Source organism: Podospora pseudopauciseta, chromosome 4 (genome assembly GCF_035222475.1).
Source record: "Podospora pseudopauciseta strain CBS 411.78 chromosome 4, whole genome shotgun sequence".
Taxonomy (NCBI): Eukaryota; Fungi; Ascomycota; class Sordariomycetes; order Sordariales; family Podosporaceae; genus Podospora; species Podospora pseudopauciseta.
The window spans coordinates 1315775-1330835 of record NC_085894.1 but is presented as its reverse complement, the minus strand read 5'-3'; the positions used below and the strand labels follow the sequence as shown (position 1 = coordinate 1330835).

Here is a 15061-nt window from a genome sequence, read left to right as displayed (position 1 = left end):
GAAAGGGATAGGATAAAAGGAGCATGTTTTGTGGGCCAATGTGACCTCGAATGCAACACAACCGATGCCTTTGTCGTAGCAGATGCCTATTCGACGAATACGAGAGGGAGGAAAAATGCCAAATCTGGTTATTTGTGTACTGTGGCATGTTGAACCACCGGGAACTGCAAAGAGAGTAGGTAGGTACCTGAATGAACCGGGGGGACGTCCTCGCGCCTCGTGGCAGACCCAACGGTATGGATCTATGGCGGAGGCTTGGTGCGTAGAACGTCCATGCTTCGATCAAGATGGCGGTTAGATGCTGGTGTAACAGGTTTAAGCCCCCAAGAAACGAAGCCGTGAAACTGCTGGAAGCCACATTTGGATCCAGATCCAGATGCGGGATGGTTACATTTGCCAGTTTTGTTGATCCGGGCAACGGGTTTCTGAATTTGTCTGAGCAGTTGAGTTGATTAGGTACATAGAAGCAAGACTCGACGGTGCAGGTGAGGAGGTGAGGTTCAGAGTGGAGGACTCCTGTTAGGCAGCTGCCAAAGCCAATGCCAAGCTGCAATGATCGCTTCATAGCGCTATTAATAGTGCTAAGCGCCCGGCCGAAAGCTTTAATGCACGGACCTTGTGAAGGAGAGCGGGGTTATGCTGGAAGCCAAGAGTTTGGACCACGATCTTATCGATCACCTCAGTCAACAGCAGGTCATAATGCATCGCAGAAAGGATATTGTACCTTGTAAGTATCTGTACACTGGCTTCCCCCAAGACATCAGACACCATAAACAAGATCAGCAGGTACCTAGTATCACCTCACTTTATAATAACCCCTCCATAGGGAAGAAGTCTGCCATGAACCGGAACCTCCCGCAGGTCGAACAAGCTTCGAAATCAACCAACTCTTCTTCTCTACATATGCCGTCAGATATGCGCAGCATCACCACCCTCTCGGGCTCGGAACACCTCCGATACTGCATTCCCCTTGCTTCAGTACGACGCCACAGCCCAGTTCCTCAAGACAGAAGCGCTCGTCACACAAGCGCGGCGTATCACAAACTTGAAACAAGCGCCCGCCTCGCGGCAGTGAGCTAGGACCATACCTAATCGAGAAGCAACTTGCTCAGTGAACCACACACACCCACCGAGCGACCCGAAGTCTGAAGTTCTGAATTGCACACTAGAAGCATCAGGCCCGTCCCGAGTGGCGTGACCGGGTCTTGACTTGCCCACTGATCAGACGAATCGGCAGTGGCAGATTAAGCGCCCCTAGCGCAAACTACCGTCTATTATCACCAACGTTGACACCATCAACGGCCTTCTTACATATGCCCACAAGCATCATCGTTATGGTGGCTGTATATCGACTGTATTCAATGCCATCAGGTTGGTGCGTTATAGGCGCTTGTCGTGGCTGCTTATTTAGCAATTGCCGTTACACTGACTGACGGAGGCACCAATGACACCATCAGCCCGCCCTCCCATTGCCCACGCGCTTTTGTTCTCCCTGTTTAGAGAAACGAAGCAAACAACAAGTGTTGCTACTGCTACATGCAGGTCATTCGTTCTGATCATGCCAGGTCCTAATTAGTGCCGACTGAGTGCCGCAACCAAGAGATTCCCCAGACGGATAGCCATGGCGGGCGGCCCCCGAATTTACCATCGGTGGAAGAGATGCATGGGCGATCAGAGAGCAGCGATTCGACAGGCCTGAGAGGTTGCATCCAGGCACCCAATATACTGTTCTATTCCCGCAATAGAGACACTGAAATACTCTGATCATCGCCCACGCTCGCTTCCACTGCAAACCATACAGATCCAGCCAAGTTACGACTCTACGACCAAATTCTGCAAAGGCTGCATGCACGTCTTTTTTTTTCCTCAAGACGCTTTGCTGTATTGGGAACCAACAAAAATAGGATCTCACTGAGAGCACGCCTTGCAGATCCGGTATGGCCAATGGGAAACATCACATCGCCTCAGCCCCCTGTATGTATATGCACATCAACCCTATCCGTCAGTCTGTCCATGGAACCCCTCATCACCCCTCTCCTCGTTACTTGTCAGTATGTCACCGTTTTCTGTTCTCGAAGAGCCCTGAATGGCGCTCTCACTGGGCGAGCACTTCTCCAAGTATGGTCTGCGAAATGACAACTCGGCCGGCCATACTATGGAACTGTATGCCGAGGATACTGGCCAATAGGCGTGGTTGCCTCTGCTGCAGCAAATTCCGCACTTCTCACACTGCGCCGCTTTACAAGTCAGGCCGGCGGTTAAGAAAAGGGTACACGAACAAACTGCTAGGGCAAAATACACGCGATACTACCCCTCCTTGAGATGAAAGTGCTCCCTGGGCATGAACAAAAAAATGGGTGTACACAGGAGACCCAATTTACCGAAACATGCCCACATACGCTGTGCTGCACCTCATCGCAAGTATCCCGGCAGCCCTACGGAATCAACTGAGAAATGGCCCTGGCATCATGTCGTCAATGATCCCCGGAGCGGCACACGACCATGGACCATGGCCATGCGTTCTATCCAAGATGGCCACTCCTATTCCCGGGTTGGCATGGAAGGGTTGTGGAAGCTGACCTGGAAATTCAGTTGTCCCTACCTGCCTACGGTAGTTGGTTGTTTTCTACCCACATCTCGTTCTTTCAAGGGCTCAGATTATACACATTTCAGAGGAAAAGCCAGTGCAAGTGTACATTATTTGTCTTAACTGTCTACTTTCTTCGAGTCGAGTCTCGTTCCCAGGACATAACCATCTCAGCACCCTCCCTCAGCAAGTGCCAATGCAACCCCCCCCCTTCTTTCACTCCCTACCCTTGCCAAGGAGCTGACGGGGAACAGGGGGCAAGCAGGCCCTTCAAGCAACAGCCTCCTCTCCAAAAAGAGCACCCAAGCCCCTTCTGCAATGGAGGGCCAAGAGCGGTACAATCTCATCCCAAGTTTTCCCTAGCTGCACACGCAGGTAGAGGGCCCTGTCGCCATCTCAATAATAACATGTGCCGCAATGTACGCCGCAGAGTTGCACCCCAGATGCTTCGGCTGTCGTTGTGGACGGATGGGCCCCGTTGCTGCGTGTACATGCCATGATTACCCAAGGTCACTAAGTAGCTTTGATCACATCCCCCGCAGACTGAGGCTTGCCTCGATCTCGTCCTTCTCCCCTCCTTCTCTTGTTGTCTTCTTTTTGAGCCTCTTCGCGTGTATTGCTGCAGCCGCGCGTGTACAGCACTGACGTACCCCGTCCCCGTCTTCGTCCCTGACTTTGTTACTTTTCTTCATTTGTCCAAGAAAGTCCAACAGGGCTGTGTTATTCCCATCTTGGTACACATCTGACATCCATTTTGAGCATCTGCCGCCCATCATGGCTAGTCTCAAGTTCATAATGGATGTCAACGACGACTACCAAGTGCCGGACCGTCAACAGGCCCAGAATAATAAAAAGGCCAAGGTCCCAATCAAACCGGCCACTACCGGTCAGCTACCAGAAGAACCCAACCCACAACCACACCCGAGGCATGCTAGTAGTTCCGGCCTGGCCGCCGAAGAGGATATCAACCCCCCTTCCCCCTCTACCCTGAACAAGAAACGTGCTGCTTCCTCAAGGGGTCCCAAGCCAACGACGACAACATCAACCACAACCCCAACTGCCCCCCCAGGAACGGCAAGCGGATCACTGGATACTCCAGTCCCATCCACGACCTTGTCTCCTGCCACCGCACGACCCTCAGTCCGTCGTCGAAGCACGACAAGTACCGACTCAATGGACCGGTCAGGAGGCTACGGATCTCCCGCCTCGTCGTCATCAATGGGAGGCGGACCCATGAGACCTATGCCCCCTCATCCTCAACCATCTGATGCAGTACCGATGAGACTTACCCCCATCACTGGTCGTGTGAGCAGAGCGAAGAAGGGCGTTCCGGTACATGTCTGCGAGCTTTGCAAACCAGCCAAGGTACGACGCCCTCTGTTGATTATTCATTAGGGCATTCATACTAATCACCACTAGACCTTCACAAGAGCCGAGCACTTGAGGTGAGAAAGACGTGAGCCATCGGCAAGCGGTATACGCTGACACTTGGGATATAGGCGTCACCAACTCAGCCATGAAGAGCCTCAATTTCGTTGCTCGGGCTGTGACAAGGCATTTCATCGCCAAGATCTGTTGACTAGACATCAGCAGAAGAAGTGAGTACAGAAGCTGGAACGGCAATAGCCTACTTTATTAACCATGTTTACAGCGAGCACGGTGAATCCTCATCCCAGCCAGCGGTTAATCAGCCAAGTCCATATGCTGTGCCATCACCAAGACCACCACAGCCAATACAGATCTCTGGGTCACAGAGCGGCTCATCAGTGCCGGCCCAAGGGTCTGGGCAAACACCTTCCATCGCGGCCGTCTCTTCTGAGACGCCTTCAACAACATATTCTCAGCCCGCCAGCTCGCCTCATCCAACCGCAGATTACAGAGGGGCCGCACCTGAATACGATGCCTACACAATGTCCCCGACAACCATTCTAGTCACACCATCTTCAACACGGTTCTCACAGACGTATTCTCAGCCCAGGACATCACAGATGGAGCAATTGTCCGTAATAACACAGGGTATTAAAATGCCCGAGCACCGGGAACCGTCCCCTTGGGCATCATCGGCCACGGACAGCACTTATTCGACACCGGTATCGGAATCACTGGGAAATGCACAGCCATGGGGGCACTCAAACCACCTTCTCTCCCCATATCCTAATCCGGCTTCTCGAGTCAGCCCCGGGCCTGGACTTGGAGGTTTCATTCACCCGAATCCCTACTCCTCCAACCCCCACAGCACACATACATCGCATACCTATTCGGCCGGAACAATCTTCCCAAATACTATGGGCTTTAGCGGTCAAGACGTCAGCAACCATCAGGCCTCCGGACTGAGCAACATGCACGGGAACACAATGGCTGGCGGCTTTCGAGGCCTCACCCCAGAGCCGCACACCTCGGCTCAAGCAAGTGGCGGTTTGATCACACCCGCCCCCGTCCTTTCCACTGGCATTGACCCTTCGCTCGGAATGCTTCGTCAGAAGCAGGGGTTTATGGACACACGATTAGGTGCCCAAACCGCCATGATGACTGATATGAGCGTTGGATATGCTGCGAGTGGTGATGTGAGCCCGGGTGGCGAGATGACAGGGTTGAACTTGGAGTTGGGTAGCAAGTATGCCATGCACTCCTCCATGCCACCGTCCATGAACATCCCCCTTCCGGCCGCCATCAGGACTGCTATTCCTGGCTATCTTGATGTCTATTGGGAGAAGGTACACCCTGTGCTTCCAATTGTGCATCGGCAGTCATTTGAAGCCGAGCCGGAAGATGTGCTGAGGTGTGCCATGGCAGCCGTAGCCACCCAGCATCTCGACACCAAGGAGGACCGCAACCGGGGGAACCAGCTTCACGAGCACGCGTGGCAGGAGGCGAAGCGAGTGAGTGCAAATGCACCCATTTCTTTACCACATCATCAGCAACACTGGAACTAACAAGGAAACACCACACAGGCAGCAAAATGGAGCCTGCAAATCAAGCAGACGATTCTTCTCTGCGAGTACTTTGCGCGCTTCCGAGGCCGAAAGCCGGTTACCAAGCCCTCAGACCTGTTCAGGCATCTCCACCAGAGGGTGAGTACTGAGCAGTCCATTACTGCACCGCTGTCTTTCTCTCTTATGGAGGATTCTGTTTCTTGGTTCTTCGACACCAGCGCCTGGTCTCCAACATCCTCCCCCGTTTCCTCTGTCTCTTCCTTTGATTCCATCACGCCGGCTACCATTGCCACCACCTCTCCCATGGTTCTCAGGCACCTGAGCCCCTTCTCGAACACATCATGGCCACAGGCCATTGTCCCTTCATCTTATGTTTCTCCTGGGTCCTCCTACACGGATCCTTCTTCTTTCACGCATCATTCTCGTTCCAACACCTCTCCTTCTCCTGCTCGTTCGCGAGAAATCTCTCGGATCTGGTCTTTTCTCTTTTCTCCCGAACGATACGACTCTGTACCGGCGACGGGGAATTCTCTTTCATTTTCGACTGTTTCTCAGAGCTCTGCGCAGGCGTACTTACAATTTGTCTCCGACACACAGGCCCTTTGTCCCGACTCCGACATACTCGATCAAGCCATGCTCAGTTCGGACCAGCACTTGGTCAACGGCCACGAGAGGTGGAAGCGCTGGGTTGAAGCCGAGTCCTGCCGTCGGCTTCTCGCAGCTTGCTTCATTTGCGATGGTCATACATCGATCTACCAGCAGCATGGGCGCGTTCTGGATGGCAATGAAAGCCTCCCGTTGTTCGGCAACAGTGAGAAGCTTTGGGGAGCCTCCACGGCAGAGGAGTGGCACGCCCTACAGGCTTGTGACCCGGTCTCTGCCCACGCTGCCGCCCAGCCAGCTTGCGTCTCCGACGTTGAAAGCCTCACCCCAGAATACATTGAAGCCTGCGGCCGGGCAGATCGCATGGTCATCCTTGGCCTATGCGCTCTGCGTCTGCCTCGACGGCCGGCGTCATCATCCACAGTTGCCCTTTCAGCCGACAACTCCCCCGCTCCGGACTTTGATTCAAGCCAGCAAGCACGTCTCCAGCAGCAACCCCAGGACATGGAAGCCGAGCAGCGCATCCAGCGGCTTTTCCGAACCTGCCCCATCGCCAACACCTACCTCGCCCTACACCACACGCCCCTTCGTGATCTCCTGGCCGTCAGCGGCGACTCTTGGGCCTACGCCCAGAAGGTCCTTCCTGCTACCATCTTCCAGGAACACGTCAGGCGAGTCAGGCAGTGGGCTGGCGGCAGCCTTCCGGGCCTCAACATTCTCAAAGCCACCCTCTTTGCCTCGCGTGCCCTGCTCGGGTTTCTGGACAGTAATCGCAGGAATGTGTCTGAAGACAGCGGCAGCAGCAGCTCAGCTGCATCGTCAAGGGTGGCAGATATATCCGACTACTGGGCCCTCCACGTCTGCGTGCTCGTCTGCTGGGCGTTTAACCACGGTCCGCGGAACAGCAGCAAGGGCCAGCAGCAGCAACAAGTGCAAGTGCACCCCCGGCAACGAAGCAGCAGTGGCGGGCCCAGCGGTGGAAGCAGTCCTGCCTCGAGAACGAGCGGGCTGTCGACCGCGTCCACGCTGAACAGCTCTGATGATGAGCCAATCCGCTGGCTGCGCAGGGTGGCTGAGTGCAGCCGTCTGGAGGACGTCTTAAGGTTCCGGGCCCATCGCGAGGCGGCGGGCGTGGTTGGGCTTGTGAGGCGCCGGATGGAGAGTGACTGTGTCGGCAGTCGGAATAAGCTGTATGTGGACGCCATGGGGGTGTTGACCAAGATTGAGGAGAGTGCTGCTATCAGGAGGTGGTTCTAGCTCCTTTTCGTCACGTTTTTCTTTTTGTTTTTGTTTTTCAACCAGCCAGGGAGCTTAATGGTTTTCAATGGCGCCTTTTTCTTTCTGGGGTTTCTTTCTTGGCATATTTTTACATGGGATGGGGAGCATTTGGCGTGGGTGATGGCATTTACAGGATACTTACTGGCTGGGGGCATATATTGTGTGGGATAAGGGGCATGGCATTGCTGGTTGACATCCATTCGTTTCTCTTCTTTTTCTACGGCGTTTTTCTGGGCATTCACAACACAAACACGACACGACAATCGCATACATACACATGAGATGACGGCGACGAAATGGAGAAAAGCGGCTTCCTTCTTCTACACCCTTTTCATTTAACTTGTACAACATACCTTTCCGATCATCCCCTTTTCTTTTTCTGTACTTTTACTTTTGCTTTTTTTCTGTACGATTATTTTCGCTTTTTTTTTTGTGGGTTTCTGTTTTGCTTGTTTTGGTATTTTGCCATATCATACATATATTACATTACATCATTTTTGTACTTTTTACCTTATTATTTTCTTCAACAGCAGGTGGGTAAAACTTTACATGATGGATATAAATTGGGTTTGGGTTCGGGCACATACAGAAAATAAGGTGTATTTGGAGTTTAATGGGAAGTGCGAAAGGGGGGCTTATGAGACAAGGAAAGAGGAAAGGGGGTTGGTTGTATAACATACAGTAAAACAGACAGAGTGGGTGGGGGAGGAGGAAGAGGGACCTAATACTTAGTTTTTGTACTCATGTTGTATAACATGAATAATGAGAGATATTGATCATCATATTTACTGTTTTTAGACGTGCTTGACCTCGTTGAAGTCATAAACCAGTAGCTAAAATGAAGGCACTTGAATGTTTACAAGAACTTTAGCCATTACCAGTACTGTCACTGCTGGGAGCAAAAGTGAGAGGAACTTCATCTATTCCATCTATGGCTAGCTTTTTTGGTTTCTAAAACCTCTTCACCCCTGTGGTATTAACCCCCTTCATCAGCGCCATGTGTTAAAACATGCACTTCCAACATCTCATTTTTCCCTTTCCACTTTCCCCCTGCCTTAGTTTCGCTCGAGTTGATCATTGATATACCTTTATACCCACCTCCCAATTTTAACGCCATATAAAAACACAAGGCTCAAGCACTTGAAATTCTTCAAAACAACCCATCAATCTCCCCCGTCTCCAAATCAACATCCACATTCAAATACCCAGGCGCAGTCGGCAACCCAGGAATCGTCTGAATATCGGCCGCCAGCGCATACAAGTACCCAGCACCTGCCGCCATCCTCACATCCCGAACCGGCACGGTAAAGCCCGTCGGCGCGCCCTTGAGCTCAGGGTCATGACTGATGGAATACTGCGTCTTGGCAATGCAAATAGGCAGGTTCCCGAAACCCTGTCTGGTATACGTCTCGACCTTCTTCTGAGCCAGCTCGGTGAATTCGACTGACGAGGCGCCGTACATCTCTCTGGCGATCTTCTCGATGCGCTCCTGGACGGTACCCTCGAGGCCGTACAAGAGCTTGAAGTCCTTGGGCTTCTCCGAAGCGGCAAGGACAGCATGAGCGAGGTCAATGGCGCCCTTGCCGCCTTCGGCCCAGTGATTGGCGAGGACGGCGTCTTCGGCGCCGGCCTTGATGGCTTCCTCGCGGACGACTTCCACTTCGGCGGGAGTGTCGGTGGAGAACTTATTGATGGCGACGACGACGGGCACGCCGTAGGACTTGGCGTTAGCGATGTGCTTGGCAAGGTTGACGCAGCCGGCACGGAGGATCTCGACGTTTTCCTCCTTGTAGACGGGGCTGAGGGGAGCACCGGGGGAGATGGGGGGCCCGCCGCCGTGGACCTTAAGGGCGCGGATGGTGGCGACGACGACGACGACGTCGGGGACGAGGCCGGAGGTGCGGCACTTGATGTTGAAGAAGCGCTCGCCACCCATGGTGAAGTCGAAGCCGGCTTCGGTGATGACAAAACCGGCCTTCGTGGAGTGGTCCTCGTCGGGCTCGGTACCCGCGAGCTTGAGGGCCATCTTGTCGGCGAGGATGGAGCTGTTGCCGATGGAGATGTTGGCGAAGGGGCCGGCGTGGACGAATACGGGTGTGCCTTCCAAACTCTGCATCAGGTTGGGCTTAATGGCGTCCTTCATGAGGGCGGTAAGAGCACCACCGGCACCGAGGTCGTCGGCCGTGACGGGATCGCCGCTTCTGGAGCTGGCAACAACCATTCTGCCGAGACGCTCGCGCATGTCGGCGAGGTCAGTGCTGAGAGCGAGAATGGCCATGCACTCACTGGCGACCGAAATGTCGAAGCCGGTCTGGCGGCTATGGCCCTTCTCGGTGGCAGCAGTGCCGATAGTGATGCCGCGGAGATGTCTGTCGTTGACGTCCAAGACGCGTCTCCAGGTGATAGTCTCTGGGTCGATATCAAGACGGGCGAACTTGCCGATTTCCTCCTCGGTAAGATCATCAGGGTTGGTCTTGTCAATGCCGAGCTTCTTCAGGCGGCGGAACATGACAGGCGAGAACTGTCTCTTGCCGTTCTTGACCGGGACCAGTCGTCTGTAGAGGGCGGAATCCTTCTGAGTGCTCTCGTGGAACATGCGGGTATCAATAGCAGCGGCGAGGAGGTTGTTAGCAGCGGTGATGGCGTGGATATCACCAGTCAAATGCATGTTGAACTCGTCCATGGGAATGACCTGACTGTAACCACCGCCGGCAGCACCGCCCTTGATGCCGAACGTTGGGCCTTGACTTGGCTGACGAACGTTGGCAAAAGTAAGACGACCAACATGGGCGCCCAAGGCTTGAGCAAGACCCATGGTGGTGGTAGACTTGCCCTCACCGAGAGGGGTGGGGGTGATACCGGTAACAACAACATAGCGACCATTTCGGCGATGATCCAAGCGCTTGAGAAGAGTAAGGTCGACCTTGGCCTTGTAGGCACCATATGGCTCGAGCTCCGAGTTTGAAATGCCAATCTCCTTGGCGATCTGAGTAACGTGCTTGGGCACTTGAGCCCGCGAGATGGCAATGTCTGATGGAACTGGCTCCTTGAGAGCAAGGCTCAGGGGCACAATCTTCCTCTGCTTCTCAGCATCAAACCACTGTGTCGCAGAGGCAACAACGTTGTGAAGGAGCATGGCGACAGTCATGGGACCAACACCGCCGGGGACGGGTGTGATGTGAGAGGCAACCTGGGAGGCGGACTCGAATTCGACATCGCCAACGAGACGCTGACCAGACTTCTTGGTAGCGTCGGGAATGTAATTGGTGCCAACGTCGATGACAACGGCGCCCTCCTTGAGCTGCTCGCCCTTGATGAAACCAGCCTTGCCAATAGCAACAACCACGACGTCGGCATTCTTGAGGTGCTGGTCAAGATCCTTGGTCCTGGAGTGGCAAACAGTGACGGTGGCATCTGCGTTCTTCAAGAGGTAGCTGACAGGACTGCCAACAATGTCGCTTCTGCCAACAACCACGGCGTTCTTCCCCTTGAGGTCGACACCGGTTTCCTCGAGAAGGACCATGACACCCTTGGGTGTGCAGGGGACGAAATAGGGGTTACCACCACGCTTGGCCAGCTCACCGATGTTGTAAGTGCCGAAGCCGTCGACATCCTTCTCGCTCAGGACGGCGGATGTGACAGCGTACTCAGAAATATGGCTTGGTAATGGGAGCTGGACCAAGATGCCGTGGACCGTTGGGTCATTGTTAAGAGCATGAACACGAGCAACGATCTCGGCCTCGGTGGCCGATTCGTCAAACTTGATGAGTTCACATGAGATGCCGCACTGATATCAAGGGGGTCAGTGTGCCGTTCGCGAATGAGATGTGAGTGGTCTACAGCATCCTTACCTCCTCGGCGGCTTTCAACTTCATGCGCACATAGGTGGCTGCAGGTCATCCGTCCAGAATCAGTTAAACAATGCCCACGCGGGGTAGCGGCTTTGGGGGCTTTGGAGTATGGTTGGTGGCTTACAGGAGTCAGAGCGGTCGCCCACTACACGACGTTGGTTAGTTTAGTCAGTCATTCAGGTAAATAAACGAAGGCCGGGATACTAATACGCACCTTGGATAATCTTCAAGCACGGCTCAAAGCGTGGGTTGATTCCCTTCTTCTCGGCAATCTCAGCCTTAAGCTGTTCGCGCACCCGCTTGGCCACGGCCGTTCCGTCAATCTTTTGGGCCACCATAGCTGCTGACGAGCTGGAAAAGGCCCTGTGAGCAAGGAATGAGTTTGGTTGTGCAGATGCAGAGTGCAAGAAAGCGGTGGTGTGGTTCCTGGCGAGACCGAGACCGAGGCGTAGGCGTTGGGCGTGGGCGTGGGCGACCTTAACGGGTGACGGTGACTGGGCCTGGCGGGGTGCCGAACGCGGGGCAGCGGAGTGGCGGTCGTCAGGCTGAGCCGAGGAACACCGCCGAAACTCGGGCATATACGTGCTGACGAGCTTGTGGCCATCCACTGACTCGATTCCCAAACGGCTGCTGATAAGCTGCTGGCGTGCTTTCGTGGAGCAGGAGCCAGTCAGGACCGGAGTCGGGACCCGTTGGGCCAGTCTCGAGAGCGTCATGGCGGCCAGTCTCTAACAGTTAGTCTCAGTCACGATCCTCCTGTTGTGTACCGCTGTTGCTTATGCGGTGAGCTTCTGACTGATGCCTTCCAGATATCAGAACCGAGGGCAGACGGTCCTACCAGGTTGCCCGGTCAGTGTGGAGAGCAACAGCGACTGAGGTTGAGTCACAAGTGAAATCTATGTGTCACTCACTGCAAGGGTTGGCTTTTTTGACGATATGGTGTCATTCCTGGCGTCAGTACAGAGATGTAGAATCAAGACATTGATTTGGGCAACAACTTGGTCTTAAAGAGCATGTCGATTTGGTGCTGTGTATCATCAATCCATCCCACGGACACAAGCACCATGTGTAAAGTACCTGTGCATGGCAGCGCCGGCTCTATGACAGTGGTCGACATTTTTCCCAGCAGCCGCCACGGGTCCAAGCCCAGGACCCTGGAAAGGCAATTCGATATCAATTTATGTGTCGATGATTGGTGTCGATATAGCTCACTCGAGCTACTCCCGGGCTAGCAGAGGAAAGGTGTGCTCCCTCATCCCGACTCTTGGCCTTATACTGATGAAGGAGCAAAAACCGTTATTAGAGTTGAGAGACTCAAACTAAAAAAATAAAAAATAAAAATAAAAAAAGGATCCACATCACAACTGCCACTTACATGTTTTCTTCCAGCAAGTCTCAAGAGTAGAAATGACTACATGTACACTCCAACCCTTTGAATTTTTGTTAGCGCGAGACTTCACGATATTTTCACCCCGAAAAGCGCAACTACACCAATTTTTCCCGGGGAAAGAAGTTATTATACAGCTTTCCTTTCAATAATTACTTTTTTTCCTCTAATTTAAAGTAACGTTGTGGTGTTTCTGATGCCAAAGTTATGAGAAGTTGAAAATATGTGTAAGATCCCTCTGCCTTGGTCTTGCGCTAACAAAAATTCAAGGGTTGGGAGTGTACATGCCTCTCTGGCTGTGCCGAGTTATGACACAATAACACAAGTTCCAGTCACAAGGATAGAGAGTCGAGTCACCGGCCAAGAGTAATCATCCGAAAACAAAAAATAAGACTGGAAGGATCGTCGAGGAACAATGTTCTGTTTGTAGTCCGAGCATCCAACAACCAACATGGGATGGCACAGTCGTGACAGTCGAGAACAATTGGAAAAAAGACCCCCACTTTTGACTTCAATGCTCTGAAAACAGAAGGCGGTCAGGCAAAGTTCATTGTTAAGCGGGGCAGAGTCCAAGGATTCGCCCCGCGCTGGAAAGTCTGTGGCCTATCGGCGGCGCACAATCCTCACGGAAAAATTACTGGTGTGCCAAATCAATCGGCCGGAGAAAGAAGCCTTCTGTGAAAGAAACCGCATTCGCGACAGAGAGACTCTGCCTATACCCGACAATAAAATAATAATCGACCACCTCCCCCTCGATCCCCAACCCCACCGAGCAAAGAAACCGCCCCTCTCCCATCCCTCGACAACAACCCCCCACAGCTAACCTTCAGAATGAGGCCCATTCTTTTGTCAGGCCACGAACGTGCCCTGACCCAGGTCAAGTTCGTTGCCCTTTACACTGACCGATAGAGCCAAGACCTCCTCCTGTCTAACACCTTCTCTCTCTTGCTAGGTACAACCGCGAGGGCGATCTTCTCTTCTCTACCGCCAAGGATCAACACATCTGCGCCTGGTTTGCGCACAACGGCGAGCGTCTCGGCACATATCAGGGCCACCAAGGTGCGATCTGGACCGTTGACGTCGACCCAACCTCCACCATCATCGCCTCCGGCTCCGCCGACAACACCATCCGCCTCTGGGAGGTCAAGACCGGCAAGCTCCTCAAGACATGGGACTTCCCCACCGCCGTCAAGCGCGTTGAGTTCAACGAGGATGGCACCAAGCTCCTCGGCGTGACGGAGAAGCGCATGGGTCACCTCGGCACCATCGTCGTGCTCGACATCAAGGTCGACCCCGAGGCCGAGCAGTCGGACGAGAAGGTCCTGACCATCGTCTGCGAGGAGAGCAAGGCCACCGTTGCCGGGTGGAGCTACCTCAGCAAGTACATCATCGCCGGCCACGAAGACGGCAGCGTCTCCCAGTACGACGGCAAGACGGGCGACCTCATCTACAACGTCAACGTCCACGAGCTCGGCTCCCCCATCACCGATCTCCAGTGGAACCAGGACCGCACATACTTCATCACCGCCTCAAAAGACAAGACTGCCAAGGTAATTTTTTTGTCTTGTGTGTGTGAAAACCGCAAGAGAACATTCTTTACTAACATCAGAAAAACCTCTAGCTCATCACAGCCAAGGAGCTCGAAGTCCTCAAGACGTACGCCGCCGACACACCCCTCAACAGCGCCGCCATCACCCCCAAGAAGGAGTACGTCATCCTCGGCGGTGGTCAGGCCGCCATGGATGTCACAACCACCTCGGCGAGACAGGGTAAATTCGAGGCCCGCTTCTACCACAAGATCTTTGAGGAGGAGATTGGCCGTGTCCGTGGCCACTTCGGCCCTCTCAACACAGTCGCCGCCGACCCCACGGGCAAGGGTTACGCCTCTGGTGGTGAGGACGGTTACGTCCGCGTGCACCAGTTCGACAAGGGGTACTTTGACTTCAACTACGAGGTGGAGAGGGAGAGGCTAAACAGGTTAGCTGCCCAGAGTGGCAAATAAAAAGAATTTTAATGGGGGACTTAAAAAAATGATGAAGAAATCATGACCGGGGTTTCCATGGGACAATCTGAAAGGAAGAAGGGAACGAGCCGCGAGGTGGTTGGTTGGTTGGGTTGTGAGGGTGGAAATGATGAAGGCGGAGGCGGATGAACGAATGAAAGATGTGGTTTGAGTTCGGCATTTGCAATGGCGTTCAGGGACAGATTCTTGGGCGGACACACGCGGATCACACACAAAAGGGTGAACAAGAAAGATGAAAAAGGGGAAGGCGGGGGGGATCCAGGCAGGAAAACCAACCCTCTTTTTTTGATGTCACTACTTTTGGTAGAGAGAAGGAAAAGCGACATGAAAGCCAGTCTTTTTGCCCCTCTCGCCCAGATAGAGGAGCTGATTGTAAAACTCGTAACGGATGCGGATATC

At 53.5% G+C, this 15061-nt stretch overlaps 3 protein-coding genes across 3 annotated transcripts; 2 read left to right on the top strand and 1 right to left on the bottom strand.

The window, feature by feature from the left end:
* Positions 1 to 687: 687 nt before the first annotated feature.
* On the top strand, positions 688 to 8183 carry QC763_402760 (uncharacterized protein). Its single transcript, XM_062911902.1, has 6 exons — positions 688 to 727; positions 784 to 3952; positions 4007 to 4032; positions 4087 to 4185; positions 4239 to 5466; positions 5539 to 8183. Exons 2-6 carry the CDS (start codon positions 3362 to 3364, stop codon positions 7378 to 7380), a joined length of 3786 nt encoding a protein of 1261 aa, XP_062765537.1. The 5' UTR covers positions 688 to 727; positions 784 to 3361; the 3' UTR covers positions 7381 to 8183.
* A 125-nt stretch (positions 8184 to 8308) lies between these two features.
* On the bottom strand, positions 8309 to 13095 carry ADE3 (tetrahydrofolate synthase). The gene is made up of 4 exons (XM_062911901.1): positions 12164 to 13095; positions 11467 to 12086; positions 11253 to 11290; positions 8309 to 11188 (listed from the first exon to the last, which is right to left on the bottom strand). Exons 2-4 carry the CDS (start codon positions 11966 to 11968, stop codon positions 8552 to 8554), a joined length of 3177 nt encoding a protein of 1058 aa, XP_062765536.1. The 5' UTR covers positions 11969 to 12086; positions 12164 to 13095; the 3' UTR covers positions 8309 to 8551.
* On the top strand, positions 12848 to 15050 carry TIF34 (translation initiation factor eIF3 subunit). The gene is made up of 3 exons (XM_062911900.1): positions 12848 to 13520; positions 13592 to 14189; positions 14261 to 15050. The coding sequence occupies exons 1-3, from the start codon at positions 13471 to 13473 to the stop codon at positions 14639 to 14641; spliced, it is 1029 nt and encodes a 342-aa protein (XP_062765535.1). The 5' UTR covers positions 12848 to 13470; the 3' UTR covers positions 14642 to 15050.
* The last annotated feature ends 11 nt before the right edge of the window (positions 15051 to 15061 follow it).

What these genes read in the sequence shown, in the direction of transcription:
- QC763_402760 (XM_062911902.1), top strand. Translation starts at nt 3,362, where the DNA reads ATGGCTAGTCTCAAGTTCATAATGGATGTCAACGACGACTACCAAGTG. An exon ending in AGCTTTGCAAACCAGCCAAG is followed by an intron (nt 3,953 to 4,006) that starts GTACGACGCCCT and finishes AATCACCACTAG; the next exon opens with ACCTTCACAAGAGCCGAGCA. An exon ending in ACAAGAGCCGAGCACTTGAG is followed by an intron (nt 4,033 to 4,086) that starts GTGAGAAAGACG and finishes CTTGGGATATAG; the next exon opens with GCGTCACCAACTCAGCCATG.
- ADE3 (XM_062911901.1), bottom strand. Translation starts at nt 11,968, where the DNA reads ATGACGCTCTCGAGACTGGCCCAACGGGTCCCGACTCCGGTCCTGACT. An exon ending in GTGCTTGAAGATTATCCAAG is followed by an intron (nt 11,291 to 11,466) that starts GTGCGTATTAGT and finishes GATGACCTGCAG; the next exon opens with CCACCTATGTGCGCATGAAG. An exon ending in AGTTGAAAGCCGCCGAGGAG is followed by an intron (nt 11,189 to 11,252) that starts GTAAGGATGCTG and finishes CCTTGATATCAG; the next exon opens with TGCGGCATCTCATGTGAACT.
- TIF34 (XM_062911900.1), top strand. Translation starts at nt 13,471, where the DNA reads ATGAGGCCCATTCTTTTGTCAGGCCACGAACGTGCCCTGACCCAGGTC. An exon ending in CGTGCCCTGACCCAGGTCAA is followed by an intron (nt 13,521 to 13,591) that starts GTTCGTTGCCCT and finishes CTCTCTTGCTAG; the next exon opens with GTACAACCGCGAGGGCGATC. An exon ending in CAAAAGACAAGACTGCCAAG is followed by an intron (nt 14,190 to 14,260) that starts GTAATTTTTTTG and finishes AAAAACCTCTAG; the next exon opens with CTCATCACAGCCAAGGAGCT.